This window comes from Drosophila albomicans, chromosome X (assembly GCF_009650485.2).
Source record: "Drosophila albomicans strain 15112-1751.03 chromosome X, ASM965048v2, whole genome shotgun sequence".
Taxonomy (NCBI): Eukaryota; Metazoa; Arthropoda; class Insecta; order Diptera; family Drosophilidae; genus Drosophila; species Drosophila albomicans.
In genome coordinates, this window is record NC_047627.2 from 30,409,459 (window position 1) to 30,430,747 (window position 21,289).

General features: G+C 44.9%; 9 protein-coding genes across 12 annotated transcripts in view; 5 read left to right on the forward strand and 4 right to left on the reverse strand.

Annotated features, from left to right (window-relative positions):
• Positions 1-3,633, forward strand: part of LOC117574853 (serine/threonine-protein kinase minibrain) — a 30,730-nt gene extending 27,097 nt beyond the window's left edge. For all 3 annotated transcript variants that reach the window (XM_034258870.2, XM_052008520.1, XM_052008519.1), the window contains one exon: positions 1,765-3,633. In XM_034258870.2, coding sequence (XP_034114761.1) covers positions 1,765-2,660 — 896 coding nt within the window. In that variant the 3' untranslated portion in view covers positions 2,661-3,633. The remainder of the gene's footprint in view (positions 1-1,764) is intronic.
• An 11-nt stretch (positions 3,634-3,644) lies between these two features.
• On the reverse strand, positions 3,645-5,229 carry LOC117574963 (cytoplasmic 60S subunit biogenesis factor ZNF622). Its single transcript, XM_034259030.2, has 3 exons — positions 4,617-5,229; positions 4,182-4,544; positions 3,645-4,098 (listed from the first exon to the last, which is right to left on the reverse strand). Exons 1-3 carry the CDS (start codon positions 5,106-5,108, stop codon positions 3,748-3,750), a joined length of 1,206 nt encoding a protein of 401 aa, XP_034114921.1. The 5' UTR covers positions 5,109-5,229; the 3' UTR covers positions 3,645-3,747.
• Positions 5,230-5,705: 476 nt separating this feature from the next.
• Positions 5,706-7,894, forward strand: LOC117574939 (actin-related protein 8). The gene is made up of 2 exons (XM_034258992.2): positions 5,706-5,820; positions 5,875-7,894. Exons 1-2 carry the CDS (start codon positions 5,816-5,818, stop codon positions 7,769-7,771), a joined length of 1,902 nt encoding a protein of 633 aa, XP_034114883.1. The 5' UTR covers positions 5,706-5,815; the 3' UTR covers positions 7,772-7,894.
• Positions 7,895-8,170: 276 nt separating this feature from the next.
• LOC117575066 (putative sulfiredoxin) lies at positions 8,171-9,019 on the reverse strand. The gene is made up of 3 exons (XM_034259158.2): positions 8,833-9,019; positions 8,523-8,668; positions 8,171-8,467 (listed from the first exon to the last, which is right to left on the reverse strand). The coding sequence occupies exons 1-3, from the start codon at positions 8,984-8,986 to the stop codon at positions 8,255-8,257; spliced, it is 513 nt and encodes a 170-aa protein (XP_034115049.1). The 5' UTR covers positions 8,987-9,019; the 3' UTR covers positions 8,171-8,254.
• On the forward strand, positions 8,546-12,698 carry LOC117574930 (uncharacterized). 2 transcript variants are annotated; one of them, XM_052008552.1, is made up of 3 exons: positions 8,546-8,679; positions 10,616-11,476; positions 11,540-12,696. In XM_052008552.1, exons 2-3 carry the CDS (start codon positions 10,768-10,770, stop codon positions 12,526-12,528), a joined length of 1,698 nt encoding a protein of 565 aa, XP_051864512.1. In that variant the 5' UTR covers positions 8,546-8,679; positions 10,616-10,767; the 3' UTR covers positions 12,529-12,696. The 2 variants fall into 2 exon arrangements, with proteins under 2 accessions (XP_051864512.1, XP_034114873.1); XM_034258982.2 differs by lacking the exon at positions 8,546-8,679 and adding an exon at positions 10,097-10,254 and having other exon boundaries at positions 11,540-12,698.
• A 248-nt stretch (positions 12,699-12,946) lies between these two features.
• Positions 12,947-13,946, forward strand: LOC117575060 (uncharacterized). The gene is made up of 2 exons (XM_034259146.2): positions 12,947-13,013; positions 13,076-13,946. The coding sequence occupies exon 2, from the start codon at positions 13,099-13,101 to the stop codon at positions 13,831-13,833; it is 735 nt and encodes a 244-aa protein (XP_034115037.1). The 5' UTR covers positions 12,947-13,013; positions 13,076-13,098; the 3' UTR covers positions 13,834-13,946.
• A 1,197-nt stretch (positions 13,947-15,143) lies between these two features.
• On the reverse strand, positions 15,144-16,727 carry LOC117574972 (uncharacterized). Its single transcript, XM_034259041.2, has 3 exons — positions 16,491-16,727; positions 16,323-16,425; positions 15,144-16,260 (listed from the first exon to the last, which is right to left on the reverse strand). The coding sequence occupies exons 1-3, from the start codon at positions 16,634-16,636 to the stop codon at positions 15,334-15,336; spliced, it is 1,176 nt and encodes a 391-aa protein (XP_034114932.1). The 5' UTR covers positions 16,637-16,727; the 3' UTR covers positions 15,144-15,333.
• Positions 16,728-16,869: 142 nt separating this feature from the next.
• On the reverse strand, positions 16,870-18,081 carry LOC117574982 (uncharacterized). The gene is made up of 2 exons (XM_034259052.2): positions 17,966-18,081; positions 16,870-17,908 (listed from the first exon to the last, which is right to left on the reverse strand). Exons 1-2 carry the CDS (start codon positions 17,990-17,992, stop codon positions 16,964-16,966), a joined length of 972 nt encoding a protein of 323 aa, XP_034114943.1. The 5' UTR covers positions 17,993-18,081; the 3' UTR covers positions 16,870-16,963.
• Positions 18,082-18,166: 85 nt separating this feature from the next.
• LOC117574947 (probable ATP-dependent RNA helicase DDX56) lies at positions 18,167-20,657 on the forward strand. The gene is made up of 4 exons (XM_034259004.2): positions 18,167-18,333; positions 18,461-19,215; positions 19,421-19,999; positions 20,061-20,657. Exons 1-4 carry the CDS (start codon positions 18,268-18,270, stop codon positions 20,494-20,496), a joined length of 1,836 nt encoding a protein of 611 aa, XP_034114895.1. The 5' UTR covers positions 18,167-18,267; the 3' UTR covers positions 20,497-20,657.
• Positions 20,658-21,289: the final 632 nt, after the last annotated feature.

Below are 21,289 nucleotides of genomic sequence, written 5' to 3' on the forward strand. Positions count from 1 at the left end.
ACAAAATCAGCAAAAACGAAATAAATAATTGAAGCAAAGACAAAACAAAGAAACCAAAAAGTTTAGCATTTAGAGATCGATAAAAAGAACAAAGAAAATGAAGAAGAACAAGAAAAACTTAAATCAGTACTAAACGAAAACTTTAGCATTTAACAAATAAAAAAAAAACACACACAGCCATATACATACATACATACATACCCCGCGATACATATATATATACATACATACACACATATGTGCATATGTATGTTGTAGGAGTATGCGTATATCGAAATGCGCGATATCGAATCGATAACGAACAAAAAAATCAATTAATTTACTAGGAGGCACAAGGACACAGAAAAGACACACACACACACACACACACACACAGAGAGACGCAATCGAACGAGAATATGCATATGTATATGTGTTTAAATAATTCAACAATTTAGTGGTAGACAGAGAAAACAATTCAAGAATTTAACAAACAAACAACCAGAAAAGAAAAAGAAAACATATAATTAATACAACTTGCTAAAAGAGTTATGTAATATATTTAAAGAGTAAACAAACGCAAAACGAGTGTTACAAGTTTAAGTTCATTACACACACACACACATAAACACACTCACAGACACAGTTGAGTTGGGGGAAAAACGAAAAACGAAAAGAAAGGCAAACTAAAAAGAATTACAAGCATTTAGATTTAGGCAAAAATGAAGAATACCAAAAACCAAAAAAAATGAAGAAACTAAAAATGCATATTTAGAAACGGAATCACACAGCAAAATTAAAACAAAAGCGAAGGGTTAATAAAAACAAAGCAAAACAAAGTATAAAAAGAAAATACAAAAAAAAACTGGCGTCGCCTCAGCGTATGCAGCATGTTGCTAACATTTCAAAGCCGATTAACAGCGCATTAACAGAGGCGAGAGCAAGCGAGATCAAAAGAGCGTCGCAAGCAAGATGGCGGCCTACCGAAAACATGTCTTTTGATTAGCATACACACACACACACACATGCATACACATGAACACTCACACGTATGTACATACATAAACATGCATAAACGAAACGAGAAAAAAAATGCATTCATATTTTTTCCGGCAAAATTCATAGGCGAAACAAAAACAAAAAGAACGAAATTTACATACATACATACATAGCTATGAGCGTTAAACAAAACAGTATTGCGAGTAAACAAAACAAAGAAACATAACGAAAGATGAACGAAGCAAACTGGCTTTGAAATATGAAATGCATTTAGTTGTTTAGCAATGTAACGATAACGAAAACAACAACAACAAAATACAAACAGCAAAACCAATTCACTCACACACACACACACATACACAAACACACGCATACACTCTCACGCATATGTGGCATTTATATAAATATAAAGAAAAGAAAGAAAAAAATAACATAACAAAGCTGATGGTTTAAGTTTAATAAGTACGAAATAATTGAAAACAAAAACGATTACTAATAATAAGTTAAAAACCAAGAAAAACAATTCAAACTGAAAACAAACAAAAAAAAAAAAAAAGAAAACTAAAAAAAAAAACACTAAAGCAAAAAATTACCAAAACAAAAAAAAAAGCGAAAAACCCTTCAATAAAAACTTATGATATAATCAACAAAAAAAAAACGACAACAACAACAACAAGCAAATACAAAAAGGAATTGTAGTTAGAGGGCGACAACAAACAAAATGGCGCTGTTACTTGCGGTCTCTGTTATGCAAACGTTTAACAGTTTAACATTTACATTTTTCAGGTCTGTTGCTGCATCACACAAACAACAACAACACAACGACGGCGAATGCCATGAACTTTTCGGCTCTCAGTCTGCAGGCGCAGCCAACGACGACGGCGGCAGCAGCAGCAGCAGCAACAAGCATCATCCACCACAACAACAATAACAACAACAGTCTGAATAGCTTAAATCATAGCAGCAACAACAACAACAGCCGGCGAAATATGTACATGAACAACAGTTATCCGCATGCCATGGACTGCGATCCACCGCATGCTCAGCAAATGCCGCCGCCGCCGCTGCCGCCAGCTTCGGCTGCGGCAATGGCAGCGGCAGCGCTGCGACTTGGCCAGCCGCCATTCGGACGCATGCGCGGCGTTGGCGTTGGCGTCGGCGTTGGCGCACATCAAAACTTTAGCACGATCAAGCATAATGGAGCAGCGCCGTTGCTGCTGCCATCGCTGCCACCACCCGCCGCCCATCAACAGCATCAACAGTTGCAGTCGCAGTCGCTGCCGCAGCCGCAGCAGCATCACAGCTATGCGCCGGCATCGCTGCCGCTCGATCTGATGCATCACTATGGCAACATGTCGGCAGCGGCGTCACACCTCATGATGACCGATTCGAGTGTGATTAGCGCCTCGGCTGCCGGCGGTATTCCGGCTGGCTCGGGTCCCGCTTCCTATACGGCGCTGCTCTATCATCCGCAGCCGCAGCTGGCACCGCTGCCGCTGCCACTGCCAACCTCGGCGTCGGCCTCGTCGCCAGCATCGCTGCCCGCGTCGGCAGCTACGCCGAGCAGCAGCAGTCTCGGCACTTCAGTCGGCAGCGGCGTCACCGGCGCCAGCAGCGACGCGTCATCGTCGTCGCCCATGGTGGGCGTATGTGTTCAACAAAATCCTGTAGTTATACATTAGCGTTACCTGCCTGCCGTCTCTACTATATACTATGCATAATTTAATTATTTTATTTTATTGCAATTTTTTTTCCCCTGTTTTTATTTTCCGTTTTCTTAATGGTGTACTGTCGATCGCAAAACGAAAGCAGCACACGCACACACACACACACACACACATATACATTCATGTGAGCTTTGTGTGCGTGTGTTTAGCTCTTGCGTTCTCGTCAGCCATGATACAATTATAGAAGGTAGTCTCGTCGGAAAAAGCTTTCGTCAGTACGCATTCGTTTTTCGACGCAAGAGGTTGTCTGCGGACGATTAACCCTTGTGCAGAATGACATTTTGCAATGTATGCCGTAGACAATGATAGAATTAAAACATTTAGAGAATTAGAGAATTCTCATATATATTATTAATATTGTTCATAAACAATTTACACTTTTTGAAAATATGTCAAGGAGACATTAATATCAACTTCAAAATATGTAAATATTAATATCATCGTCTAAGGGTTAATGCGCATTTCATTGTCGTCGCGCTCACACTGCTGTGCTGAGACTCTTTCACTCGCACTCATTGTTATGTTTAAAGACGGACATCTTTTTCCGACGAGACTACCTTGTATAATTGTATCATGCTCGTCAGCAAACACTGCTATTTATTGCACATCCATACACACCCACACAAACACGCATTACACACACACACACGTACAGATCTAGCTAGCAAAAATTTACACAGTCACTCATACACACACGCATAAGCATCGGTTTATTTAAGTCACACTCATAATGCAGCCGTCTCGCTCGCACTCACAGCCACACACGACGTGCATCGCGCTCAAGTTTTTTTTTTTTTTATTTTTACCTAGTTTTAATGAACGTAAAGTTATGCTGTAAGTGTAATATTAACGATCTACTTTTACTTACTACTAAATCAAAAGTAAATTTTATTTAATTTTTAATTTAAATTATGTAATTTTATTTGAAGAACGCGTAGTAGTTGTAAAATGAAAACAAATTTTGCTTAATTTAAGCGAGAAAAAAAAAACACGAGAAATCAGTATTATTTTTTTTATTGGTGTCACACCATGAGTGAGTGACTTAAATGAGGACCTGAGCACGATAATGCTTCTGCAGCTTATTGGCCTTGGTGCCCAGCTGCATTTGCCATTTGGACTGCACTCGCTTCATCAGATGAATGTCCTTCGCCTTCCGCGCCGCCGCCTGCTGCTGCGTCTGCGTCCAGCCGAGTGCACGATACTCGCTCAACACACGATGCAGCTTACGATCCGATTTCTTGAGCACGACAGCGCGCTCGGGATGCAGACGCTGTTTGTAGTAGCGGAGCAGTGAACGATGCCCGATTACGGCGCCAGAGGGCAGCACCAGTTGATATTCGTCGCCATCTAGCAGCTCGGGCACAACCTCTTCATCGATATCCATGCCTTCTTTCTGCGCATGTAAGAGAGTGAGATGGCATTAGTAGTTGCATTTCATTTTGTTATCGATTGGCAAGGCTTACTACTACTACTTACGTTATCGGGATAACTGCTGCTGTAGTCATAGTACTCGGCGTACTCGGCAAGAGCGACACCTTCGTGCAACATCTGACAGTGACCCTTGTCCAGCATGTGCTTCCGCACAGCGTCTAGGGAATAGAAGGTTTTGCCGCGATCATTGCACCACAAGCAGATGAAATAGTTGGCCACCTTTTCGCCCAGATAGTAGATCAAACCCTCCATATCTGTGCAGTACTCGGCATCGGGAATGAAGAATGAATGTGCCACCGACATATGCTTGAGGTTCGCCACCAAATCCTCGCTTTGCTCTGAACAAAACAAGCAATCGCGTTCGCTCAGCGGATTCTCGGCAATCTTATCCCATTCATCTGAATCGACCTGCGCAAGAGCAATAACAATGTGAGCGAGTGTCATGCCAATCAGTAAATTGTCACGGTGTAAAAAGCTTACCTCTTCCTCTTCGATATCCTCAAAGTCGGCATCGTCATCGTCATCAGCATCCTCATCGATTTGCATTGCGCGCTCCGCGAATGCAAAGCGACCTTTGCCAGCTGCAGCCGCCGCCAGTGCAGGATGTGGGCGTGGCTCAACGCGACTCTTAACGCACAAAGCTGGCGACGATGATTGCGGCTCAGTTTCAACGAAGCGTGCAAGAGCATCCTTATGCTTTTTGCTATTGAGGTGATTGTCGTGTGCCTTTTGGTTGCCAAATTGTTTGCGACAGGCGGTGCAATAGATGCTCATCTGTTGCTCTTCGATTGCCGTCTCTGTCGCACTGCGGGCGGTCAGCACACGCTGCTGGAACTCCTCGGCTGCCACTGGTGGCAACTGCGCCACGCGCCTCTTTAGGTTGTAACGGTGCCAATCGGTTTTGTAGTGTTCCCGCTGTATTTCGGCATTGGCAAAGCGAGCATCGCAATTGATGCACGTAAAATTCGACATTTCTATGCTCTGGTTTTGGTAATGTAGTGTATTTTTATTTCTATACGTAAAGTGTTTTGGAATTTCACAACGAGTTTATGATTAACTGAAAAACAACAATGAGTGCCCCACGTTCCTCGTGCACAGGGTGTTTCGTATTTTGGCAACTTCGAAATGCACTAAATTACGTGCGCGGATATACTGTCAGGTATGTTGGTATTTTTGATAGTTGCCTAGTTTTTTAAAATTCGAAATAACATTTTTAATTGAATTATTTCTGTTTAGGGTTATACTTTTATTGATATTTACTACATTAAATTAAAATAAATTTATTTATTTATTTATTTAAAGGTTAGCTATAATTAAAATTAATACTAACGCTATTGATAAAGCAATGGCAGCGAAGGCCTTCAGCTTAGTATTTTACATATTTACATAATTATATATTTACATTTGTTTATTTGTTATTATTAATGTTATTGTTAGAGAAGCTGATATGTATTAGATTTTTTAAGGAATTAAAATAAATAATTTAATTAAATTTATAAGCCATCGGATGCTTGCATCTAGCAAAGTGTTCACTGTGCAAAGCTGGTAGCTTTGCGACGGCAACACTGGGACAGCATTTTTCTTAGAAGCTACGGTCACACCACAACTCAAGAATAGTTCAAACAGCAATTTATTTGTAATGAATAAAAGGCTGTGCTGACGTTTTCTTACATGAGGCCATGCAGTGAGTACGCATAAATAGTTGCAATAGCATTATGTTAAATGTATCATCACGCAGGCGTTCCCGTGCGAGCAGCACGAGTAGTGGACGCGTCTCCCACAGCCAGACGCCGAATCAACAACAGCAACAACAACAACAGCATCAGCAGCAACAACAACAGCCGCTTGAGGCACTCAAAATAATCGTAATACATCCGGGATCGCAGTATTTACGCATAGGACGAGCAGCTGACCTCAATCCGCTGACACTACTTCATGCCGTTGCCTACAGATGCCACAACAACGACAACAACGATGCTGCACTGCAGCCGCATCATGATCCATTGCTCCCACCGCTGGACAACGCAACGAATGCTGGCGGCAAGCTACAAACAGAGTTCGAGGAGCAACGTCTGGCCGTCTCGAGGATGCTGCAACATTGCATTGTCGATGAACAGAATCGATTGCGAGTGGCGACGCCGCCGCAGCAATTGGCGCACTTTAATCGGAGCAGCGTCGCGGAGCAAGTGACGCCATCTGAAGCTGACGAAGACACCGACACCGAAGATGCCAATGTGTTGTACGATGAGCAGATACTCCGGCTAACTGCTGCCGAGGCACGCAACTATGACATTCACTTTCCCATACAGCGAGGCGAGTTAAATGTTCACGCCGGACGGGGAGGATCGTTGCAGGCGACGCTGTCGCATGTGGAGCGCATTTGGACGCATGCCCTCGAGCAGCGTCTGGGCATTGCGAGACGTGACCTGACCACACACAGCGCTGTCCTTGTGGTTAACGATGTGTATGTGCGACGCCATCTGCGGGAACAAATGACGCTGCTGCTGCAACGGATGGGATTCCAGCGTTGCTTCCTCGTCCAGGACAGCGTGGCATCCACGTATGGTGCCGGCCTTGGCTACGGTTGTGTGGTGGACATTGGTGCCCAAAAGACATCGATTGCCTGCATCGAAGATGGCATCTCTCAGCTGGATGCACGTGTGCGTCTCAATTATGGTGGCGGCGACATCGATCAGGTGCTCTTGATGCTGTTGCGCAAATGCGGATTCCCCTATCGCGAGTGCAGCGTCGAGACGAGCTATGCGGATGCCCATCTGCTGGATGAGTTGAAGCAACGTTTCTGTCATCTGCATGCGAATGTTTGTGGTGCCCAGGAGCAGCAGTTTACGCTGCGCAACGAGGCGGGCAAATGGCTACGCTACACTCTGCAGCTGGGCGATGAGGTGATCATGGCACCGCTGTCGCTCTTCCACACCGAGCTGCTCAACATCACCGGCAAGACGAGAGCGGTGCACACACAACAATCGGCACAGGAGCAATACGATTGCGAGGATTGCTTCGATGGCGAGTATCTCAAGGAAACCGGACGTCGCAATGGCGTCCGAACTGGAGATCTTAGTCTGCTGCCTGCTGTGAAGAGTGGACCACAGCAGCTGGCAAACATCATTACGGCCGACGATGACGATATGCTGATTGTCGTTGATCAGGATGAGACCACAGTCAGCAGCAACAGCAACTCGCAGCAACAACAACAACAGCATCATCATCATCACCAGCAGCAGCAGCAACAACAATTGCAATCCAAGTCGAGCAACTCTTGGTTCTATAATGTGGGTGGACAAGTGGTGCCCTTGGATCAGGCGGTGATCCGTGCTATTGGCCGTTGCCTCAGCTACGAGACGCGTCGCAAAATGTTTGGCGCCATTCTTCTCGTCGGCAGCAGCGCCAAGCTCCGTGGCCTTGCCGCCTGGCTGGAGCAGCGGATCAGCCAACAAGTGCCGCCGGGCGTCGAGGTGAATGTCTTCACCAAGGGCATGGATGTGGGCATGGTGGCGTGGAAGGGGGCGGCCATAATGTCCGTGCTGGAGAGTGCACGGGAATTGTGGATCTCGCAGCGCGAATGGCAGCGATATGGACTGCGTATTCTGCGAGAGCGATCGCCGTTCTTGTGGTGAAACTGCCAGCTAATTAAGCATTTTTGTATGTATCTCTATCGAATATGCGTAGCAAATGATGAATATGTGAATATTATACATTGCATACATACTTTATCTTAGTAAACTCCCAATCACTTTCCATTCTAATCTGTACCTGAGATAAGATTATAGCTGACTCTAAATTTAGCTCATTCAAAACAAGCGCCAATTCGATAATTATTGCAGATTGAGCAATCGATAACAAGAGCGCAGCTTTGAAAACAAGCCCACTGGCGCCATCTATTTGCGTATCGATTACTGATCTGGCTTGAGCAATCGATAGCGTAAGCAAAGCTCATGGTAGAACTTTATCGATATAAAAACATCGGTGTTCCTCCATCTCTATCGAAGACATAAAGTGAAAACAACGCACATACATACATGTTAGTATGTAAATTTGTATTTATAAAAAAGTGATAACAATTGCAAAAACGAAGACACAAAAAAAAAAAAAACAGATACTTAAGCCAAATAAGTGGGTGCACTAGAGCCCATATAATGATAAAGATCGCCCAAAGTGGAGCGGACTAGTTTCGCTTTTATGGTTGGCCTGTTTAAGCGTTTGTAGGCCTCAAAGCGATGGCAGCCTCCGAAGCTGAAATAATAGTTGCCGCCGTTGCTGCCCGTTATCCACAAGATATCAACCGGTGGCACATCCTCCTCTCCCGTCTCCGCCTGCACAAATTAATTGAAGTGTGAGAGAGAGAGTGGGGAAAAAAGTGAAACGCACCTTGATGGTGTCCATAAGTGATTGCACTTTCAGCTCATCGAGAACCGAGGGAATTGGTCGCTTGATCACCTCCATGGGCACATTGTGAACCTCGGCAATGCCAGCGGAGTGTACTGAGGTCTCCATCCCAGTTTGTGTCTCTTCTCCTGCCATCATGGTGAGTGTGCAAATCGAAATAGTAGCAATAGTAATTAGTAAGTTGTAGTTGTTGTTGTTGTGAAATAAACCAATGTTGGGAAATTCCATTGGCACGCATTTATGTAGGTAAATTGTAACTGTTGTTGCTGTGTGGCGTTGCCACCCTTCTTACTCTTGTTTGTTGTTGCTCCCCGCTTTATAGTTGTGGTTGTGGTTGTGGTTGATTGTGGGTGGCGTTGGCGTTGTAGGAGAAGAATACAAGGAGCTGCTGCTGCTGCTGAGCTGCGTCTGCTCGACTGCAATATGAAATGCCTAATGAAGCTCATGACAGGCCAAAGAGCTGCCAAAGTCGACGACGCGTTCAAACTTGTTTTTATGTGTAGCTTGTATTTTACCGCTATGTATTTATTTGCATCTACACATGTGTGTGTGTATGTGTGTGTGTACAATGTTTTGTTGCACTGTACGCGCTACTTGTTTGTTTTCTTTTGCTTTTTATATGTATGCGTTGATATGTAGTACTTTTGTTATTTTGTTTTTGCTTTTTGCATAATCAACAATCTTGTTGGACCCCAGGGCCCCGCCTAGTGCAGGCGAGCAAAAAAAAAAGAAACAAAACAAGATAAAAGTAAATGAAAACGAAATTCTAATTCAGTACTATGTTCTTTTCTTAGGCTTGGTTTCCACACACACACACACACACATACATGTAATCTAACTACCTGACACACACACACAGAGTGCGAGGCACTTTGAGCATTTTGATTAGCTTGGCGCGACACCCTGCGAAGCAGTTGTTGTTGTTAATGTTGTTATTGCTGCTGCTCTTATCACAAGATAATACTTGCAGTATAAACAAAAATTAATGGTTCGTGAAGTGGGAGCAAAGTGTGCAAAAATTATTTATTGTTAAGTTCATTCGGTGCAAGATCAACAGCAGCATCAACATCTTCATCCCTTGCAGCACTGCCATTTTGTGTGTTGCGTTGTCCAACACTGGTCCAATTCAAATTCGAAATTTTGAAAGCGCGCCAAGGTCAACTAAAGAAAAATGGGCCAAGGAAACGTTGAATAGAAATTGAAGTTGTGCAGTTATTTAAATTTTGAAGGGCAACTTAAAAAATGGGCCAAGGAAACGTTGAATAGAAATTGAAGTTGTGCAGTTATTCCCCTTCGATTGAGAATTTTGTGTGAATCAGCACAGTCAACAACAGACAAGAAAGAAGCGTTTGACGTTTGGAAATTAGAATTTTGTTTATTCTATCGTCAGTGTATCTGTATCTGCTTTATCTGGGCAACAAGATTGCAAACAATCTTCAATTAACCATTACGACGTGTTCGACAAGGAACACAAGCGAATTCTAGCCAATTTTCTCGAATTTCCAATCGCGATGCACGTTTTGACAGACAAAAAGGTAACCGACAGCGGAAACTCATCAACAGTTTGATTTTGGCATTCTTCAAGCAAAGGAATTGCCTCCAAGAAGCAAAAATTTAGAAGCAAAAAGAAAAGAAACTATGCATATTAGTTTAGTCAAATCGATTGTATTGTTAATTGGCAGCCTGATTATTGTACAGATCGATGGTATTCAAGGTGCTGTCTACTTGTTGCATGCGACCTGTCCACTAGTCGCCTGAGGGCTGCCCACTTGTCGTTTTAGGGCTGCCTACTTGTCGCCTGAGGACTGCCCACTTGTCGCCTGAGGGCTGACCACTTGTCGCCTGAGGGCTGACCACTTGTCGCCTGAGGGCTGACCACTTCTCGCTTGCGACCTGTCCGATTGTCGACTGACGGCTGTCCACTTATCACCTAAAGGCTGCCCACTTGTCGCCTGAGGGCTGTCCACTTGTCGCCTGAGGGCTGCCCACTTGTCGCCTGAGGGCTGTCCACTTGTCACCTGCAGCCTTGACACTTTTTCTACTCTACTCTAACTCTTTTCTGTTTCTATTTGCAGACGCGGATGGCAAGCGAATTGTAAGCAAATACGAGAGCATCAGCCAGCTGTATCCACAGCTCACGAGCAGCAGTAGCGAGTCCTCGCAATGGCGCTACGCCGACAAAGACCTGCAGCATCCCTGCAAACGTGACTGTGCCGAACAGCAGCCCATGACTTGTTACTACTACATGGTTGTGCACTACGACGACACGATGACCGACACCTGCAAACGCTATCTGCAGTCGAAATATCGTTTCAAGCTCAATGGTCGCGAGTACATCGATGCCTTCAAGCTGGCCGAACTGGAGCCGCGAACCAACGATGATTGCAAGTATGCCGATGGCCTTGAGTCGCCCATCATGGTGGTAAACGGACAACTGCCGGGCCAATCGATTGAGGTGTGCTACGGCGACACGATTGTGGCGGACATCATCAACAGCATGCACGAAACGACGACGATTCACTGGCATGGCATGCACCAGAGATCGACTCCGCACATGGACGGAGTGCCGCATGTGACGCAGTATCCGATTGAGCCTGGCCAGGCGTTTCGCTATCGCTTTGAGGTGGATCATGCGGGCACCAATTGGTGGCACAGTCACACCGAGCATCAGCGTGCCTTTGGCCTCGCGGGTCCGTTGATTGTGCGACAGCCAGTGAAACTGAATCCGCATGCGCATCTGTATGACTTTGATAGGTCGGAGCATGTGATTATGATACAGGATTGGGTGCACAACTTTGATGAGAGCGTGGCGGAGAATATACTGATCAATGGGCGTGGCCGGAACATGAAGAAGGACACCAAAGCGAAGCCGACGTTGTATGCCACCTTTGGCGTTATACGAGGCGGACGCTATCGCTTCCGTGTCATCTTCAATGGTGAGTATGCTAATCGACAAAAGTGCTAACACATCACATTAACGTGTTGCTCTCTCTTGGCAGGTGTCTCCAATTGTCCTATCAGCATGAGCATTGACAATCACGATCTGGTTGTGATTGCCAGCGATGGCAACGACATTGAGCCCGTTGAGGTGCAGAAGATCATGTTCCATGGCGCCGAGCGATTCGATTTTGTCCTCCACGCCAATCAGGATGTGGCCAACTATTGGATACGCATCAAGGGCTACAGCTTCTGTGCCCGCAATCAACTGCATCAGGAGGCTGTGCTGCACTATCAGGATGCCGACACACGTGCCTTGGATACGCACACGCTTAGCTATGCCTACGATCCACCTGGCATTATGTTGAATGAGCTGGGCGACGACGCGAACAGTGATCAGAGCATCCCGCTGGTCAGCCTCAATGCGCGACACATTGAGCCGGAGTTGACGCCTGCGGTTACGTATTACACTAGCATGAATGCGTGGGAGCTGCGCGGCGAGGGTTTTCGCTTCCAGATGGACGACATTACGTTTAGTATGCCCAAGGTTTCGTTTCTGCAGACTCGCAATCTGGGCATTGGCCAAATGTTCTGCAACAGTTCACAGCAAGCGTCGCTGGGATTCAATTGTAAGAGTCGTCACTGCAAGTGCTCGAATGTCATTCATGTGCCGGCGAACAAGAATGTGGAGTTTGTCATCTCGAGCAAATCGAATACACCGCATCCCATCCATTTGCATGGCTACACGTTTCGTGTCGTCGGCATGGGCGTCCTTGGGGAGCAGCGCATTGGCCAGATCGAGGAGATTGACAAGCAGACGCCGCTGGCTAGGCGTGGCCGAGGTGCTCCGTTGAAGGATTCTGTGCAGGTGCCCGCCTTTGGCTACACCATCATTCAGTTCAATTCAAACAGTCCCGGCTATTGGATGTTCCACTGTCACATTTCGCCCCACTCCGAGAATGGCATGGCTGCCGTTGTGCGTGTGGGCGAAGATATCGAGATGAAAATGTGCCCCGTTAGCAATTGCGGCCTTTGTAGTTCTGTAACATAAATACTTTTTTTTTCGATTAAATATTAGTTATAACATGTCATGCAATTTATCGCTCTCGGTTTGAATCTGCCGCCACATTTAGTGCTGCCCATCATTGCAAGCTGTCGACTGCTTGGTAGATCTGGCAGCACTAAATATGCGTAGGGTCAAAAATCTGAAAGATGCCACTAAAACTTATTCACCTTCGAGGGTATATTTTAAAAAATACTTCTGTTACGTAAATGCTTTTTTTTATTAAATAAAACATGTCATGTAATTTATTGCTCTGGGCTTGAATTTGCCGCCACATCTAGTGCTGCCCATCATCGTAAGCTGTCGACTGCTTGGTTGATCTGGCAACACTAAATATGCGTAGGGTCAAAAATACTGAAAGATACCACAAAAGCTTATACGCCTTGGAGGGTATATTTTGAAAATACTACCTCTGGTCACACTCGCCTTAACATAGTTTCTGATTTGTTTTTGTGGAAGACGTCAGGAATTTGGCAAGAAAAATTAAATTTTCTGATTGCGACTGAATGAATAATATTGTTTGTTTGCGGTTTAGCATTATAAAATAAAATCGCAGCTATGGATTCTGACTCCGACGAAGAGGATATGGCACAAATGCGTCAATTCATGGAGGCCGCCGACCACACGTTGCTCAACAACAAAATGTTCCAAAAGCCGGCCACAGATCTGACGAAAACAACGAAGCACGTGTCTTCTTCGACTGTTGCAGGTGTTGCAACTGTTGGCGCCGCACTGCAAGAGCTGCCCAAGAGCGAGAGATATCTGGACGAACACAAGAGCTCGGGTGACGCCGATTTACAAATCACAGAGCACATGCAGACACACATTTGGAAGAAACTCGGAGCTATTATCGAGAAGCAAATCAAATTCGTTGCTCCGAAGCCTGCGCCACTGGAGGAAAAGACCACAACAAGCCCCAGCAGTAATGTGTTACTTCTTTCGGGTGCCGATTGTTTTATTCAATTGGAAACGCCGGAAGAAAAGCTGCCGACAAAAAAGCCAAAGATTAAGCGACGTCGCTTGGAGGATGATGCACCTATAACAAACGCTGCTCTGGCTGCGGTTGTTGTCAGCGGGGATACAATACTTAGAGGAGAAGATATGCAACATTGGGAGCAGCGTAAGCCGAAGAAGAATAAACTTTTCGAGTACAAATCCTGTGATACCGAAGGACGCAAGCTGCAAGCAATAGAACCAACCAATGAATTCACTACTTTGCGTCTCAAGAATCAATGGGATGAGTCCAAGATATGCAAAAAACGCAAAAAGAAAGATAAAATCAAAGAAAATTAAACACATATGATTTGTTTTTAAATGTCAAATTGCCATGTTTCACCATCAGCTGGCATGATTTGCAAAAAATTGCATACTTTTAGCCTGCAACTAAAAACCATTGCATACTTTCAGGCCGCGCGCTAAAAGCCAACGCATATAAAAACCATGGCATACTTTTACCACGAGTGGCTTCTAACTTGCGCTTAAAAGATGCACACTGAAAGTCAGCTTTGATGCCTGCTGCTTTTTCTGTTCGCCTGGTGCTTCAGCTGGCATTTTCGACTTTTGTGGTCGCCGCAAGCCTCAATTTTGAGCTCGAGCACTAGGCGAACAGAAATGAGTAGTAGGTATAAAAACGGCATCTGACAATTTCTTTGAGCGTGGCGGTAAATTTAAATTTGAGTGCTTTGAGTGGAATTGCAATTGAGTGAAATGAAGTAGGATTGAAATGAAAAGACGTTGGCATATTGTTTTAGAAGTCTTTAGGATTGTTTTATTGTGTTATTTGTTAACAAGTTATAACTAATTTATGATTAATTATTGATGATTAGGTTTCGAAATTAGCCTGATGGCTGTTAACATGCTTTATTTATTTATTATATTAAATCTAGTATTAAATGCTAAATTTAATTATACATTCATGCTCCGGTTTGCACTTTCACAAATCGTTGACCATAAAGTTAAACGAAAACGTACGATTTGGTCCCTAAATTTAAACGGAAAGTGAAAACCGGAGCATGCCTGATACAGTTTGAAGTTATTGGGATTGTTGGTGTGGAGAGAAAGGAGAAAAATAAAATGTTGTTTATTTTATGGATGCCATAGGACTTAAAAATATAACTAATTATTATATCCGCTACCCATAGCTTGTAAAGCTAGAATTGGAATTGAGTTTTGGTATATACAATAATAACTATAGTATTTATGATTCCTGAAAATTTGGTTGCGATCAGATAAAAATTGTCGAAGTTATTAAAGAAATACTTTTGTATGGGCAAACACGCCTACTTTATAGGGGTCTAATTTGCTTTGGCCGACAATCTGGTATATCGATATACCAAATATAGCATTTGGTATATTTTTTAGTATATTTGGTATATTTTAATATTAAAACCCCAAAATATATTTTTAGTATTTTTTGTAGTATAATTGGTATGCTTTGAGAATAATACCGCAAAATATATTGCCTTTATTCAAAATGGGTAGCGGGTATCTCACAGTCGAGCACACTCGACTGTAGCTTTCTTACTTGGTTTTCAATCAATTTTATTTGTATGGGGTACACAGCAAGTCATCGAGTTTTCGTCACAAAAACCGGATTCGTTATAACCGGATTCTACTGTATTCTTCACAATCTTCACAATATTTTTGCCTCTGCTTGGGAATCACCGATTACAAAAACGCCCCAGTGGAAAATTTAATTCGCCCACCAACAGGGATGAAGGAGGAAAGCAGCGGCTGTCCTCATGTGGTTTGTGGCTTGTTACTAACTACGTTAATTACTACAATTTTGTAAGATTATGTATCGAAATTAGCCTGATAGCCAGAACTGGAGACAGGCACATTCGATGCTGAGGTTGAATTGGTGTTGTTATTGGTTAGTTGACCTTCGAGAAGGCCGTACAAGGCATTACTGCTAATCATCTGCTGCTGGCTGCTGCTCACGTTACTCAGCGAGATGCTGGAATTGGTGCTGCCACCCAACTCCTGCAGCATCTCGCCCATAATGTTGCCCATGCTGTTGCTGCCCGTGGTGCTGTTGTTGCCATCTTCGACGACGCCGCCGCCTCCGCCTCCGCCGCCGCTGTTTCCGTTGCCCGGCTGCATTTCGAGTATGTTGAGAAAGTCATGGCCATTGAATTCGTGATGATTGTGCTGCTGCTGCTGCTGTTGATGCTGCTGCTGTTTCTGCATACTGCTTTGGCTCTCCTTCATCAGCTTGTCGTACTCTTGCAGCACGCTGTTGAACTCGGCAATCTCAGTGCGATTGCGCGTTATCACTTTGTGCTTATAATAGTTGTGCACCTGGGTCAGCGATGTGCCAGTCATGCTGAAGTACGCCTGCTCCAATGGCTGCAGTCGCAGCATTGTTGACTTCTGCAGCTTTGGCTCAATGTCATAGAAGCCACGATACTCTTCCACAAAGCTGCGCATAAAATCCTCGGCCGCATCTGTAAGCAGCACCACCGCCGTCTCCGAGGAGTCGGTGAAGCCAGCGAGTCGCAACAGGCCGCACATCACTTTGCGCAGCGTGTGTCGGCAAGTGTTGCTCGAGAGCTCGGGATACGATTGAGGATCGCCGCGTGAATATGCCGTATCCACTGTGGGTATAAACCAGATGGGTTTCTGAAACTTTTGCTCGCTTACCAGGTCGGCTGCATTCTCTGGCGGAAAATCCACTTCCGGTATCATTTGGCAGGGATTCAGCAGATAGTTGGAGCTGCCCTGTAAACGGTTAACTTAGTAAAATATACAGTTTATTGTTGCTTATTGTTGTCGAGACTTACGTTCTTCGTCGAATAGGTGTCAATGAGGGACTGCAGCATTTCGGTTTGTTTCATCACCTCGATGGTTTGCGTCACCACCGAGCTCTTTAGCTCCACTGTGTGGCTGCACAAACATTTTGTTATTTGTAAATACATATATTATTGAAAGAAGCCGCTCGCAATACTTACTGAAAATCTGTCACCGGGAATTGTTCTCCGCGTTGTCGTATCTCGTCCAGCTTGGGCTTTTTCGCACCGGTGGCCACATACTTGTCGGCCGGTAAGGCACCACTGTCGTCATCATTGAGCAAGACGCCCCAGTGTTCGGTTTGCATTATTTTAATGTATTTCTCTCTACTTAAAGTGCTATTATTTTTTTGTTTATGGTCGGTCTATTGCTTCTTGGTTAGAGGTGCAAAATGGTCGATAGAACTCGCGAGATATCGATTTTGTTTTATTATATCGACTTATCGTTTAGCCACCACAAAAATTCACAGATTGCACGCAAGATGGCGCCAACATTTGAATTCGTTTGATATTCATACATTTTAATTAACTTATTACACAACTGATTAAAATAATCCATACGTAATTGTATATTCTGTGTTTATATACATCTAGAACAAAAACTCTAAAATAGTTTAAATAGTCTAAGGTGTCAATCATGATGATTTCAGCTTCTTGGCTTTTTTAGGCTTCACCACTGTCTCCTCCTCATTGGACTCCGCCTGGCGCTTCTTCTTCTTAGAGGACGATTCGGCAGCTTGAACATCATTATCGACCACACCATTGGCTTTGCTTTTGCGCTTCTTTTTGGGCCCCTCGGGCTCGTCATCGTCACCGGTTGTCAGATCCACATAGCTCGGCGGAACAGTTTCGGCCATAAACTTGGGCAAGACACCAGTGAGCACAGACTGTCGCACATCGTGCTCCTTCTCCTCCAGTGTCTGTGTGGTGGCCAGCAACTTGCTGCGTACCTTATAGAAATTCGAAGTATTTCGAAGTCGCACCGTTGCCTCGGAGCTCTTTTTCTCGGCATGGCGCAGTTGCTTCGATGTTTTCTTGTTCACTTCGATGCGTTCCTGATAGTCGCGGCCAAAGAACGGATGACGCACCGGCAGCTTGAACTTTTGTGGCCTGCTAGGCTTGGGGAATGCGCTGCTTTCATCGTCACCATCAGCATCTGCATCGGGTTTCTCCTGATTCAGACGCTTGCTCACAATCATGTGACCGGCCAAAGGTACACGACGCAATGAGTACTTGCCCCTGGCATTCACGAAACCAACTGACTGCTGCAACGGTTCCGCATATGGAGTGGCGCGAACCTGCAGATCGCCAACGAATCGACGTCCGGGCATCTTAATGCGTTTGCCGGCCAACGAGGCGATGTCCATTCCCTTGGGGCATTGCAGCACCCAAGCATCATGTATGGCCAGATCGAACTCTCCGAGTTCGGCGGCGCATTCGTTGTCGAATTCGCTGCTATGCACTTCCGTGTGCTCGATCTCTTCCAGGTATTTCTTTTTACACGCCTTGTTCAATTTGTGCGCGCTCTTTGCATCGTTGCTGCCCTTCGTCGTTTCGCCTTTCACTAGTGAAACGTTAAACTGCAAACCAGGTGGGAGTTTTAGCTTGTTGCTCAAATTTGTGTATAAAATACTCACATCTTTGCTGTCGTTGAATTCGGGCATTATAAACAACAAATGCAGCGCACTTTCGAAGAAAAACAAAAGTACAAGCAGCTGCGACGTCTGCACGTGGGGAGACAGTGTTGCAAAACGGCCAGATCGATAAAGAGTATCGATAAATCATTTGCAGTATTATTATTGTATTATGGCCACACTGATGTGGCCATCTTCTGCTGTTGCTGCTGCTTCTTCTTCCTTCAATTGCGCGTGCTGCGCTCGCACGTATTTTTATTTTGTACACACGCTTTTTTTTGTAATTCTAATTGCGTTTCGCCGCCATGAGCAGCACACAACAGAAAACGCTGCAGTTCCACGAACTGGAGCTGGACCAGCGCATTCTCAAGGTGAGTGAAGGAGTGAAGTGACTTTTGCTAGTTAGAAAATGATTCGAGTCGATGGCCATTCTTATATTATTTATGTATAATAATTAAACACGTAAATACAATATAAAATGATCAATTAATTGGACAGGCAATAGCTGCACTTGGCTGGTCGCAGCCCACGCTTATACAGTCGACGGCGATTCCGCTGCTGCTGGAGGGCAAGGATGTGGTGGTCAGGGCACGCACAGGTTCGGGCAAGACGGCGGCATATGCTCTGCCGCTAATACAGAAGATCCTCAACTCGAAGTTGAATGCGAGTGAGCAGTGCGTTAGTGCTTTGGTTCTGGCGCCCACCAAAGAGTTGTGCCGACAGTCGCGTCAGGTGATCGAACAGCTGGCCGAGTCGTGTGGCAAGGTGGTGCGTGTGGCAGACATTGCGGGCAGCACTAATGATGTGGCCACCCAACGGCACGCGCTCGCTGAACGTCCCGATATTGTCATCTCGACGCCAGCGAAAATATTAGCACATGCAGAGGCGGGCAAGAATGTGGTGGACTTGAGGCACATTGAGACGCTGGTGGTTGACGAGGCGGATCTGATCTTTGCCTTTGGCTACGAGCAAGACTTTAAGCGTCTCATTAAACATCTGCCGGCCATCTATCAGGCGGTGCTTGTCTCGGCGACCATTTCGGATGATGTGGTGCGCATGAAGGGTTTGTGTCTGCACGATGCCATCACCCTGAAGCTGGAGGAGCCCGACTTGGTGTCGCTCGAGCAGCTCACGCATCAGCGCATTCTCGCCGAGGAGAACGACAAGCCAGCGATTTTGGTGGCACTGCTAAAGCTCACACTCATCCAAGGCAAAAGCATCATCTTTGTGAACAACGTGGATCGCTGCTACAAGTAAGTGTGAAATTTATTATAGATAGATGGCAATAGCAAATGATGACAACAATTCTCTTCAAAATGGGAGTGCGCAGCCTGGCAACAGTTTGGCGCATGCGTGACCTAATCTAATCTTCTCGCTGATCTTTATCTGCTGGTGTATCTCCAATCCATGCAATTAACTGTCTATTAACACTGCTTCTTTTTTTGTTGGTTCGTTTAGGGTTCGCCTGTTTCTGGAACAGTTTGGCATACGCGTCTGCGTTTTGAACTCGGAGCTGCCGGCAAACATTCGCATTCACACGATCAGTCAATTTAATCGCGGCAGCTACGACATCATCATTGCCTCCGACGAGCACATGTTGGAGAAGCCAGGCGGCAGCAATAAGCGCAAGGCGAACGCAAAGTCCAAGTCGAAGAAGGGCGACATCGAGTCGAGCGCATCGCGTGGCATCGATTTCCAGGGTGTCAACAATGTGATCAACTTTGATTTTCCCTGCGACGTTACCTCGTACATTCATCGTGCCGGACGCACAGCACGTGGCAACAACAAGGGCTCCGTGCTGTCCTTTGTGAGCGTCAAGGAGCTGCCCCTCAATGAGGCTGTCGAACAGAAGCTGCGCCGTTGCTTCGCCCGCGAAACGTTGCCCAAGTGGGATGATGCGCCGGCCAAAAGTAAACCGATTGCCAATCCCAATGCGGAGGAGACGACGTTGTCGAAGGCGGACACCAAGCTGGTAGAGCAATTGCGTCGCAACTATGTGGAGAGACCCAAGAAGGCGGACAGCAACGACATGATCAAGTAATGAGCCATTGAATCGCTCTCTCTCTCACTTATTTCAATAACATCTTCCCATTTGCAGACTTTATCAGTTCAAGCTGGAGGAGGTGGAGGCTTTCAGGTATCGTGCCCAGGATTGTTGGCGTGCTGCCACTCGCGTCGCTGTCCACGACACTCGGCTGAAGGAGATCAAAACGGAGATCTTGAACAGCGAGAAGCTCAAGGGCTTCTTCGAGGAGAATAAACGTGATCTGCAGGCGCTGCGACACGACAAACCGACGCGCACCATCAAACAGCAGTCGCATCTCAGCCATGTGCCCGATTACATCCTCCCCAAGGCCCTGAAGCGTGTGGCGGTCAATCCACGACCAACTGGAGCCGGTTCGTCTGCCAAACAACCTCGCATGTCTGCCGGTAAGGCGGCGTTTCAACGCCAGAGCAACGATCCCTTGATGGTCAGCGAAGTCGACTACGGCAAGCGACGCAATTTCACACAGCGCAAGAAGAAGACCAAGTGAGCAAGTGAACATGCAACATGGAAAAGCTCTTTATCTGCCTTGATGTTGATCCTAGTTAAGATTATTATGCGTAGTCTGTAAGTGAGCTGTGAGAGCTGTCGACTCCTATTCAGCGGCGTTGTTTACTACTTTTCAAATAAAACGTAACGTTGACAACTCGATGCGATGCATTCTATCTCTCTCTCTCTCTCTCTCTGTTTTTGCATGTCTGACATTTAAAACAATTAAAAAAGCTACAGTCGAGTGTGCTTGTCTGTGAGATACCCATTGTGAATAAAAGTAAAATAATGCGATATTAATTTAAAAATATAAACCAAATTAATATACCGCATAAAATACTGAAAATATACCAACATTTATATTTGGTATATTGACATAAAACTAGATTCAAATTATACCATAGAGTACCCAAATATACCTGAAAAATACTAAAAATATACCAAATTGATATTCTACCACATTCAAAATATATTATGGAGTACCAAAATATAAATCAAAAATACTAAAAATATGCCAAAGCATATATTTGGTATATTGATATACATAGTACCACATTCAAAATATTCCATAGTGTGCAAATATAAATACTAGTTAGTCAAAGCTTCTAAGACCTGTAGTAAGTAGGCGAGTATGCTCGACTCATTCTAAATAAACAGTAAACAGTGCAATACTAATTTTAAAATATACCAAATTAATATACCGCAAAATACTAAAAAATATACCAAATGTTATACTTGGGGTATTTATATAGCGATAAAGTTTAATACCCTTCTACACTATGTGTAAGAGAGGG

What these genes read in the sequence shown, in the direction of transcription:
- LOC117574963 (XM_034259030.2), bottom strand. Translation starts at nt 5,108, where the DNA reads ATGTCGAATTTTACGTGCATCAATTGCGATGCTCGCTTTGCCAATGCC. An exon ending in AGGATATCGAAGAGGAAGAG is followed by an intron (nt 4,545 to 4,616) that starts GTAAGCTTTTTA and finishes GCTCTTGCGCAG; the next exon opens with GTCGATTCAGATGAATGGGA. An exon ending in GCAGCAGTTATCCCGATAAC is followed by an intron (nt 4,099 to 4,181) that starts GTAAGTAGTAGT and finishes TTACATGCGCAG; the next exon opens with AAAGAAGGCATGGATATCGA.
- LOC117575066 (XM_034259158.2), bottom strand. Translation starts at nt 8,986, where the DNA reads ATGAGCTTCATTAGGCATTTCATATTGCAGTCGAGCAGACGCAGCTCA. An exon ending in GGGAGCAACAACAAACAAGA is followed by an intron (nt 8,669 to 8,832) that starts GTAAGAAGGGTG and finishes CCATGATGGCAG; the next exon opens with GAGAAGAGACACAAACTGGG. An exon ending in CACTTATGGACACCATCAAG is followed by an intron (nt 8,468 to 8,522) that starts GTGCGTTTCACT and finishes TAATTTGTGCAG; the next exon opens with GCGGAGACGGGAGAGGAGGA.
- LOC117574930 (XM_034258982.2), top strand. Translation starts at nt 10,179, where the DNA reads ATGCATATTAGTTTAGTCAAATCGATTGTATTGTTAATTGGCAGCCTG. An exon ending in ACAGATCGATGGTATTCAAG is followed by an intron (nt 10,255 to 10,615) that starts GTGCTGTCTACT and finishes TTCTATTTGCAG; the next exon opens with ACGCGGATGGCAAGCGAATT. An exon ending in CTTCCGTGTCATCTTCAATG is followed by an intron (nt 11,477 to 11,539) that starts GTGAGTATGCTA and finishes CTCTCTTGGCAG; the next exon opens with GTGTCTCCAATTGTCCTATC.
- LOC117575060 (XM_034259146.2), top strand. Translation starts at nt 13,099, where the DNA reads ATGGATTCTGACTCCGACGAAGAGGATATGGCACAAATGCGTCAATTC.
- LOC117574972 (XM_034259041.2), bottom strand. Translation starts at nt 16,636, where the DNA reads ATGCAAACCGAACACTGGGGCGTCTTGCTCAATGATGACGACAGTGGT. An exon ending in TTCCCGGTGACAGATTTTCA is followed by an intron (nt 16,426 to 16,490) that starts GTAAGTATTGCG and finishes ATGTTTGTGCAG; the next exon opens with CCACACAGTGGAGCTAAAGA. An exon ending in ACACCTATTCGACGAAGAAC is followed by an intron (nt 16,261 to 16,322) that starts GTAAGTCTCGAC and finishes AACCGTTTACAG; the next exon opens with GGCAGCTCCAACTATCTGCT.
- LOC117574982 (XM_034259052.2), bottom strand. Translation starts at nt 17,992, where the DNA reads ATGCCCGAATTCAACGACAGCAAAGAT. An exon ending in AATTCAACGACAGCAAAGAT is followed by an intron (nt 17,909 to 17,965) that starts GTGAGTATTTTA and finishes CCTGGTTTGCAG; the next exon opens with TTTAACGTTTCACTAGTGAA.
- LOC117574947 (XM_034259004.2), top strand. Translation starts at nt 18,268, where the DNA reads ATGAGCAGCACACAACAGAAAACGCTGCAGTTCCACGAACTGGAGCTG. An exon ending in TGGACCAGCGCATTCTCAAG is followed by an intron (nt 18,334 to 18,460) that starts GTGAGTGAAGGA and finishes TTAATTGGACAG; the next exon opens with GCAATAGCTGCACTTGGCTG. An exon ending in GACAGCAACGACATGATCAA is followed by an intron (nt 20,000 to 20,060) that starts GTAATGAGCCAT and finishes TCCCATTTGCAG; the next exon opens with ACTTTATCAGTTCAAGCTGG.